At 64.2% G+C, this 9,766-nt stretch overlaps 2 protein-coding genes across 2 annotated transcripts in view; both read right to left on the bottom strand.

Moving 5' to 3' along the window:
- Positions 1-1,537, bottom strand: part of MNEG_9509 (hypothetical protein) — a gene marked incomplete at both ends in the record, with an annotated part of 2,396 nt that extends 859 nt beyond the window's left edge. Inside the window, 5 exons of the mRNA XM_014042018.1 lie at positions 178-260; positions 622-674; positions 875-998; positions 1,191-1,253; positions 1,391-1,537. Of these exons, the coding sequence (XP_013897472.1) occupies positions 178-260; positions 622-674; positions 875-998; positions 1,191-1,253; positions 1,391-1,537 (470 nt within the window). The remainder of the gene's footprint in view (positions 1-177; positions 261-621; positions 675-874; positions 999-1,190; positions 1,254-1,390) is intronic.
- Positions 1,538-2,305: 768 nt separating this feature from the next.
- On the bottom strand, positions 2,306-7,348 carry MNEG_9510 (hypothetical protein; the record flags this gene model as incomplete). Its single annotated transcript, XM_014042019.1, has 7 exons — positions 2,306-3,364; positions 5,186-5,345; positions 5,529-5,725; positions 5,961-6,117; positions 6,391-6,515; positions 6,946-7,130; positions 7,297-7,348. The coding sequence occupies 7 exons, from the start codon at positions 7,346-7,348 to the stop codon at positions 2,306-2,308; spliced, it is 1,935 nt and encodes a 644-aa protein (XP_013897473.1).
- Between the last annotated feature and the right edge of the window lie 2,418 nt (positions 7,349-9,766).

The following is a 9,766-nucleotide window of genomic DNA, read 5'->3' on the forward strand; positions in this document are numbered from 1 at the left end:
CAACTACACACACACACACACACACACACACACACACACACACACACACACACACACACACGTACGCATGCACACGCACACACACACACACACACACTTACACACATACACACACACACACACACACACACACTGACAAACCATCCCACATGGATGCGCACACATGGGCGCACACACCTGACGGTGACGAGCTTCTTGAGGAGGCCGAAAAGGATGTCTGTGTTGAGGGAGCGCTCATGAGCCTCATCCAGGATGATGACCTGGGGTTTGGGGGGACAGGCCAGGGTCGCAGTCGCACGCAAAGCAACATCCTTGTCAGCATGAGCCCCGATGCGAGGGTGCACGCTGAGGCGTGCATGTGCGTTGTGTGTGTGTGTGTGTGTGTGTGTGTGTGTGTGTGTGTGTGTGTGTGTGACGGTGGAGACATTTTCCCTTTGTTGCTTGATGCTACTTGCAATGGTATCCGATTCGTGCGGCAGCAGCACCCCAACGTGGCGAGGTCCGGCCGCCCCTGCTGGATAACCCCTTCCGCGGCCGCCCCGCCCTCCTCGCCCCTCCGCACCCACCCCTCGCCCTCTCCCCTCCCCCATACCCCTGCGTCCATGCTGCTGGTGCCCCCACCTCATATCTGCTGAGCATGGGGTCCTCCAGGCATTCGCGCATCAGGGTGCCATCTGTGACAGCGAGGCGGCAGCCGGCCAGCAGCAAGTCAGCACGAGTCATCTCATGGAGTGCGCATCGCAACTGCGGCACATGCGCAACCCATTCCACCGTGGCTGCGGTGCTAGAGCTTTGATCTTTCCATCACCAGCCTGCACTGTCCACCGCGCAACGCCCGCCGCGCGCCGGCACACGGCAGCTTTCGCCCAGCTACCCGTCAGGTACTTGATGCGGGTGGCCCCTGAGCTCCTGTCCTCGAAGCGCACAGCGTAACCGACCTCGCCGCCGACCTGGACGCCCCGCTCCTCTGCCACGCGCCGCGCCACCGTCACCGCGGCCTGCGGGGCCAAACAAAGCATGCAGCAAGGTGAACAGCGGCGCGTCGGGGGGGAGGGGGCGACGCCTGCGGTCGCCGCGGCTGCACGAGCGGCATGCTGACCGGGAAGCCGTGGTCTGAGGGGCAGCGGGTGGGCGGGCGGGCTGTGTGGGGCGCGGGCGGGATGGGGGCGGCGGAACAAACGCGTGCGCACCACGCGGCGTGGCTGGGTGACACCTATCAGGCCGTCCTTCGCCATGCCGGCTTCTAAAAGGATCTGTGGGAGTAGGGACGCGTTGGCAAACATCAAAGAGCCACGGCACTGGTCGAGCGCAGCCTCACAGATGGCGGCAGGGCGCATACAGGGAGCGCGGGCCCGTTGCACAACACAGCAGCAGGCAGCGGAGCGCGCACCTGAGACAGCTGAGTTGTTTTGCCCGAGCCCGTTTCTCCGATGACCACCACAACGTCATTGGCAGCAACGGCCTTGCGTATGTCCTCTGCATACAGCCGGATGGGGAGCACCGGAGCCTCGGCTGATCTCGTCGCCTCCTCCGCCATGTTCACTTCTCCACCATGTATACCCTAACACCACCACTGATATCAACTTACAGCGGGTTCACTCGCTGTTACGCAAGATATCTGATAACGAATTGAATGCATTATCCAAAGCACACCAACCAGCAGGGTGGGTACCTGCAGCCCTCAGCCTGATGGGGGTTTGCCATCCAATTAATGTGTCATTGAAGTGATGCGAGCTGACCACACACTCTGATTTACAGTGCAAGCCAGATGAGCCCTGATGAAAGAGGACGTAACCAAACGCCTCCTGTATGTCACCGCTTTTGATTGCCCTGGCTTGTCTCACACTTGACCCTGCTGATTAGGCGAAGATTGACCAGCCAGGCATGCAATCCAAGGTGTAGAGTAACTTGTTCTTGTAGTGCAGCAACCAAGTAGTAACGCGATGTTGTGTGCATGCAGCGCATGCGGCCCACAACAGAGAGGCAGCCGCAGCCGGTGACTCAGCACAAGTAGTAATGCAAGATCGGTAGCAAGACGAACAGCCTTGAGCTGCGGGGCGTGCTTTGAATTGTTGATTATGGATAAGATTGGGATACGGGGATGTCCATTCACTGCGGCGCCCCTCTGGGCGTGCTGCAGACACACTCCTACCAGAACCAGATGTGCAGCTTGCGCGTGGTGTGAACAAAAGCAGTCCTCAACACAATAATTAGCTCAATTCCTGTTGGTCCTAAATGAGAGGTCCCAATGATGGATGCACACCCCACTCTTGCGCCTGAACCAGCGCACCAGAGAGCGCGTACCCTAAGCGCGCATCCCCCTCAGCGACAGCACGCGTCTCCGAGGCAGTGGCGATTTGGGAGCTTGTGCTGCCGCAGCCAAGGCGGCCGCCTGCTGAGCTGCAGCTTGCTTCGCCGCCTCAGCTGCCGCGTCGGCGGCGGCTTTCTCTGCTGCTGCCTTAGCTTCTGCCGCCTGCCGATCAGCCGCCGCCTTCTCGGCCGCTGCCTTCTCAGCCGCCGCCTTCTCAGCCGCTGCCTTATCAGCCGCTGCCTTCTCGGCTGCAGCCTTTTCGGCCGCTGCCCTCTGTGCCGCTGCCAGCTCTTCAGCGGCCTTCTGATCAGCCGCTGCCTTGTCCGCCGCCGCCTTGTCCGCCGCCGCCTTCTCAGCCGCCGCCTTCTCAGCCGCTGCCTTCTCAGCCGCTGCCTTCTGAGCCACTGCCCTCTGTGCCGCTGCCAGCTCTTCAGCGGCCTTCTGATCAGCCGCTGCCTTCTCAGCCACTGCCTTCTCAGCCGCCGCCTTGTCAGCCATTGCCTTCTCAGCCGCTGCCTTATCAGCCGCAGCCTTATCAGCCGCTGCCTTGTCAGCCGCTGCCTTCTCGGCGGCCGCCCTCTGCGCCGCCGCCAGCTCTTCTGCGGCCTTCTGATCAGCAGCAGCCTTGTCAGCCGCCGCCTTCTGCTCAGCTGCCACCTTCTCGGCCGCTGCTTTCTCGGCCGCTGCCTTCTGCGCTGCCGCCAGCGCTTCTGCGGCCTTCTGATCAGCAGCAGCCTTGTCAGCCGCCGCCTTCTGCTCAGCTGCCGCCTTCTCGGCCGCTGCTTTCTCGGCCGCTGCCTTCTGCACCAACTCTTCCGTCGCCTTCTGAGCAGCCGCCGCTTGCTCTTGCACTGCCTTCTGCGCAGCAGCAGCCTTCTCCGCCGCGGCCCTGTCTTCAGCTGCCTTCTGCTCAGCAGCTGTCTGCTGAGCTGCCGAGCTTGGCGTAACGACTGGCTGGACAGGCGTGCTCTGCTGGGCCTGCGGTGCTTGCAGTGGCGCCGGCGGCTGCGCCAGTGCCCCTGCAGCGGGCGACTTTGCTGCGTCGGCGGCCGCCTGCAGCGGCGAAGCGGCCGGCTGCGGGGGGGCCTGGGGGGGTTGCGCTGGCGGCACAGTAGGAGAGACTGCCTGGGTGGCAGGAGGCGTCGACGCGGGGGCCGCTGTGGGCTGAGGCGGCGCCGCGGCAGGCGTGTCCAGTTGAAGAGCTGGAGACGCAGACAAAGGGACCGTTGACGAAGGGGGCGTTGTGGCCGGAGGCGACACGACGGCGGCTGTATCGATTTTGATGGGCAGAACCGGCGATGCGGGGGGCGTCGTGGGCTGAGGCGACGAGGCGGCTGTTCCGCTGACAGCCTCATTGACAGGTTTGGGCGCCCCTGCTGGCGGCGAGGGCGGCTGCTCTTGGGGCGGCGAAGGCGCGATGGTGGCGCTGTTGTTGGGCGATGCCGGCGCCGGCGCCGGCGCCGGTGCCGGCGATGGCGACTGCTGCTGCTGCTGCTGCTGCTGCTGCTGCTGCTGCTGCTGCTGCTGCTGCTGCTGCTGCTGCTGCTGCTGCTGCTGCAGCTGCAGAGCAAGGCTGCCGGTGCCGTTGGTAGTCGCAGGTGATGACACACTGTCGCCCTGCCCCTGCACGCCCGGCTGGGGGCTGCGCGTCTCTGGCGAGTTCACCGGCTGCTGGGGGCTGGCAGCCGGCGCGGCGGTGGTACTGCTCTGCGTGCCGCCGGGTGAAGGAGACGGTGGGCCGGCAGGGACGGCGGCGTTGCCTGACAGCTGCCCGCCCGACGGTGACGTCGAGTTGGCGGGCTGCTCCTGCCCAGGCTGCGGGGAAGTCTGCGATGTGTTGGGCTGCGGTTCCTGTCTGCTCGGCGGAGCGGAGGCGTTGCCAGCCGCTTGACCAGCCAACGGTGGGCTGCCGATGGAGCTGTTTGGGGCCGCCTGGTTGACGCCGCCGTCGGTGGCGTTGAAGGGCGGGCCGGTTGTGTTGGACGTGGATGGGCCTGTGCCGTTGGCTGCACCGCCCGGGTTGATGGGTTGCGTGGCGTTTGTTCCAGGTGAAGGGCTGTTGGCGTTGGCCCCAGGTGCGCTGGTGTTGGCGTCGGGGCCGGAGGTTGCGTTGGAAGATTGAAGTGTGCCATTGCTGCTGCCAGTGCCGGATGAATTGAGCGCGACAGACGCATTTGTGTTTGAGGGAACGGGCGAGGTCGTGTTGAGGATGACTGAGCTGTTCGGCGCCGGAGAAGTGCCATTGGGGCTGGCGGTTGTGTTTGAAGTACCAGTCTCGTTCTTGCTGACGGTGGTGCCGTTGCTGCCAAACACAGTGCCATTGGTGCAGCGGACCTCGTAGTAGCCAGTGGTCGCCACCAGGCCTGGAGATTGCGCCGTGCTGAAGGCAGACCGGAGTGTGCGGTGCGCCGAGAGGCGGCGGCCGGCCCCTGCGTTGACCGGGACCCCGGTCCCGTTGACTGAAGCCCCTGTGCTGTTGACCCCGGCCGCTGTTCCATTGATCAGGGCGGCGACCAAGGCGTCCGTGCTGTTGGCTGTCCGGGCCGTGGTGCTGTTGGCGGAGGGCGCTGCCGTTGTGTTGGGCGAAGGCGACGCCGGCGGTGGGACCCAAACGCAACTGCAGCCGCTTGGCACGATCCCGCAAGCATCACCGGGGCCACTGCCGCTGCCGCCGCTACCAACGCCGCCGTCACCACCATCGCCTATATAGCCTCCGCCAGCATCGTAATCGTCGCTGCTACCCCAGGCGTCCCAGTCGCCGCCCCCGTAATCGCCGCCGCTCCACATCCCAAAAATTCTCCCGCCTCCAAGGTTGCCGCCGACCCCGGTCTGCTGTGCATCTGGCGGGGGAGGAGTGCCATGTTGCTGCAGGACCCTCTCGATCAGCTGCAGGGTCGAGAACACATCAGTGTAGTTGCCGCCGGCAGTCGCCTGCGCCAGGCGGCGCTTGCCGGCGTTTGCGGCGGGGACGAGGCCGGTGGCAGCCTGGGAGCCGGGTTTCTTGTCGGGCACGCCTGCTGCAGCCAGGGCGTTCCTGCGGGAGGATGTAAGGGAGGTGGGTGAAGGCAGCGCTCATGCAGACACCGCAAGGGCAGTCTGCGCGTTTCGTGCAAGGCCGGCCTTGATTGCGTGCAGGGGTTTGGCAGCACCAGCTGCGCAGCACAAAGCTAGAGATGCCGCCATACATGCAGCAGCCTGCTGCCCGCCCCGCCCTCACTTGTTTGACAAGCGCTGCAGCCGCTTGAGGGTGGCGGCCGACAGCGTGCGGTTGCGCCTTGCCGTGCCGTTGGTGCGCAACTCCTGTGGTAGCACCACGGTTTGCCCGCTGCCAGTTGGGACAATACCAGTGGGGGGCCCGCCAGGAGAGGCAGCGTTCACAGCAGCGACGGCACTGTAGTCGACCGCAGGAGTGCCCTGCAGGGCAGAATCGCAATGCACATTATGAGGTCGCGCGGGTGGCACAATGCTGTACGTGGACAGAGTGAGTGCATGGTGATTGAAGACGTCGATAAGCGTGCCAACGTTCACCCATGAGCTTAACCAGGCGGCCGTCACGCAGGGCAGGCACGTCGTAGTGTCAGGCAGGCGGGCGTGACATTTGCATGCCGGCGCGAGGCGGCCGCGCCTGAGCCCCCGCCACCGCGCGCACCCTGGCGGCTTCAAACCCCTTGAGCTCCCGCAGCAGGATCTTGAGGGGCGCCGCCTGCTGGTACGCCAGCTGGCGCACGACGGGCAGCTCCGACGGCAGGGATGCCACGGCCTCCAGGGTCGGCACCGACAGCGCCGCCAGCCCGAGGGCGAGGGACCTGTGGAAGCAGGATGGGGCTTGTTTTGTTTATGAATTGATTCATGGATCGGGGTGGGGTTTTGGACAGTGGTGACCATCGGGCCTTGGGGTGCGGGCGTGGGATTGCTAGGACGCAGCTGGCGGGTGGGTAGGGAGGTGCGTCGCGGGCTGGGCCAGGACGGCTTGGGGGTTGCTGTTCCTGGCAGCGTGCGCGGCAAGGGCGCGGCCCCCGCGGGCGGGCGGCAGCCCAGGGCGGGGGAAAGGGTGGAACGCGCCGCTCCGCAGCGCCCACCTGATGCCCCTGACTGCGGGCAGGAGCCCCAGGCAGGTGGTGTAGGCGCTCCTGTGGCGGTACTGGGACGCCCGCACCGCCTCCACCAGCTGCGCCAGCCGCTGCGGCGGCAGCTCGCTGAGGACCTGGCGTTGGCGCGGGGCGGCCGGAGTCCATGGCGTCGTGAAAGGCGGGCGTCGCTTGGTGGTTTGGTGGGCGAGCTTTATTGGCCTTGGATGAATGCATGACACCCCAGGGCCTCGAGCCTGCCGGCCCAAGCGCTGCATTTAGCTGCTGTCGCCGCCGCCATTGAGTCCGAGCCCCTTGTGTGCGGACCGTATGGCGCGACCCAGGAGGCGGAACAGGTGGCCGGCGCCTCCCTTGATTACTGACGGCACATGCGATGCCCCTGTCAGCCACGCGTGCTCACACGTCCTCCCAGCATGCAAGGCTCCTTGGCAATCTTGCGGCACTCAGCGGCGAGCGTCCAGGACAGCGCTAGCGGCGGCCGGCTGGCTGCCAGGGCGTGGCTGCGATGGGGCCTGGGACAGCCGCCGCGCGGCTGGGCAGCCGCACCTTCTGCTGCGTGCCCTTGATGGCTGCGAACTTCTCGAGTGTGTCGCTGTCGAGGCTCAAGAACTCGATCTTTATGGCGTCGCTGCCCCGTGCCTGGGGCAGCGCCTCCCCGAGGGCCTTGATGGTCTTTTGGCGCGGCGTCTCCAAGGCGGCGGCGCCGCTGCCTTGCGCGCTTGCCGGGGCGCCTGAGGGGGTTGGAAGCGGTTGGCCGTGGACAGGTCTGAGAGGCGGCTTTTGGGCGCCGTCGCGCGCACGGGTGCATCAAATATGTTTGGCAACGCCGTCACCCGGGTGCACACGGCCCCTGGGGCTGCGATGCGAGGTGACGCCGGCGCAAGCCACCAACATCACCTGCAAACATGATGAGCAGCGCAAAGACGGCTGCTCGCTGAACCAACTTCATCTTGTTTCGGGTGCTGCTGACCAGTACGACACTACAGAGCGGGCCAGGCTCAACGGCGGTCTCCCGGCCCGCGTGGAGATCGAGTTGAGCGGGCCTGCGTGCCAAGATCGACCGCAAAGTTGCGACATACCGTCTTTTATCAAATGTGTATGAGGCTGTGACGATACCAGACCATGGCGTGAAGCTCCGTGGCCGCGCTCAGCTCCCAGACCTCCAGCCACCCGGTGACACCGGCGTCAGTACAAGCGCGGAGTCATTGAACCAGCCCTTGCACGAAAAGTCATAGGCTAGAGTCGGTTTTGACAGGGCTGCGATCCCTTGACTGAAAAGAGAACGAAGCTCACGCCTTGCTAGACGCCTAGACCAGGAGCTCACGCCCTGCAGCGCTGCCCGCCACCCAACGCACTCAGTGATAACAGTGATGAAAAATCGTGCCATATTGAGATGGGAAGGGTAGAGCGCTGAACAACGTCCCTGAGGCGAACCTCATACAGTACGGATTGGCTGCGCTGTCGAAAATGGCGGCCCGATTGCGGCTGCCTCCCGTGGCTCTACCGTTGGTCAACATGCGAACGAGCTGACAATCGTGTGCGGCCCAGCCTGCACATTCCTTGTGACCAACAACAAAGTAATCCTTGGTGTTAGTGTCCCGCATCTTGGAAGCCGCCAGGATGTCGCCGTGCACAGCTCGTCCCGGGCATGCATGCGGCAGGACCTGCGCTGCTTGATCCCATGAAAGTTGAGATTGGGGCGCTTGCATGTTGGCCGTAGTGGACCTCCCTGGGACCCTCAACAGGGTCCTCTCTGTGCCAACAGGAGCAGGGCGCGCACGGGGTACCCGCGGTTGCAAGCCCCAGCGTGAGTACGCACAGCCAGGGGAGAACTCACCCTTGATCGGATTGCTGGTGAATGCGTGGATACCTTCAAGGCTGTCAGCATCATGCCATTACCATGCATGCACAAATGCCCATGGATCTTTCAAACTAGCCGTCAGCAACAGGTCTGGTGTCCGGGGCCAGGCACCACCTGTTGTTTGGGAGGCAATTGGCCTATTCATGCATGCTCACGTAGGACTGCTGAAGTGCCTTCAACGATTTGCACAACGGGTGGAATGACGTTTTAGGATGAGCCTGCGTGGCAGGGGCAGTGCACGCACCTCACAACCTGGCCCATCCGCGCCTCTGTACTCCTCCATCCAAACGCCAAGCCGCGCTTGGATCTGCACACTCATCCTGTGTCAACCTGCTGGCCCTCATCAAACTCACTTCCAGCAGCTATCATGTCATGAGAAGCATATGTTGGGTTTCATTGCCAAGGTTGACTCATTGACGGTTTTCGGTTGCGGCACCTTGCGCCTGTTGCGGCGACGGCACCTTGCGGCACGCTTTCTTGTGCTCCCTGCTTCGACGCCAGCCTTTAGTCTAGCTCAGTAATACATGCTACTGTGATATAGTATTCTGGACATCGAATACCTCTGGCACCAGGGGGACTCAGATCACGAGGTTGCACGTACAGAGGCATGAAGCATAACATCCGCGTAACTATAAACTGTTGAAGCGTCTCCAGGCCAGCATAACACGTCTGGGGTCGAATCCTCCCGCTGGAAAAAGCAGTGCATCAATCGACAAGGAATGTCATCTCAGGACGAGGAGCTCGTGGACTATGGGGACAACGGTCAGTGTGCGCTGCGCAGAGTTGAGGCAGCACAGCTGGCACACGGGGCGACACAGCTCAATTGCTTGCTTGCGTGTGCAGTGTGAGTGCGCCTGCGCTGCATGCTGCTGCGTGGTGCGTGCCGCTGCATGCACCTGAAGGTCGCTCACGTGCCTCACAACCGCATAGATTATGACGAGACAGGACCAGCCGAGGACGAGGACGGCGGCCGGCAGCTGCAACGGCAGAACAGCAGCGTGCATGGCCGGGGGCGGCGGCAAAGCGGCAGTGGGGCTTTGGGGCAGGAAGAGCAACAGCAGCAGCCGCAGCAGCAGCGGCAGCTGCAGGGCGAGGAGCAGCAGCAGCAGCAGCAGCAGCAGCAGAAGCAGGACGAACACACGCCGCAACAAGATCAGCAAGAGGGGGGGCATCGGCACCCAGGGGACCCACTGCAGGCGCAAGCGCAGCAGAGGGAGCGGCAGCAGCAGCAGCAGAGGGAGCAGCAGCAGCAGCAGCAGCCGCAGCAGCAAGAGGAGCAGCAGCAGGAGTTGGAGCAGCAGCAGCACCGGCGAGACCAGGAACAGCGCAAGCGCCGCAAGCACCAGCCAATAGTATTCCCCGACGCCTCGGGGCAGCAGCCGGTGGCGGCGCCCACCGCCGGCGACAGCAGTGCCGCCGCCACCGGCCCCGACGGCTCCCCGGCCGCGGCCCCAGGCGTCCAGCGGCCCGGCATCGGCCCCCTCCGCACCACGGCCCGCTCCGCGC

This window comes from Monoraphidium neglectum (genome assembly GCF_000611645.1).
Source record: "Monoraphidium neglectum strain SAG 48.87 unplaced genomic scaffold scaffold01962, whole genome shotgun sequence".
Classification (NCBI taxonomy): domain Eukaryota; kingdom Viridiplantae; phylum Chlorophyta; class Chlorophyceae; order Sphaeropleales; family Selenastraceae; genus Monoraphidium; species Monoraphidium neglectum.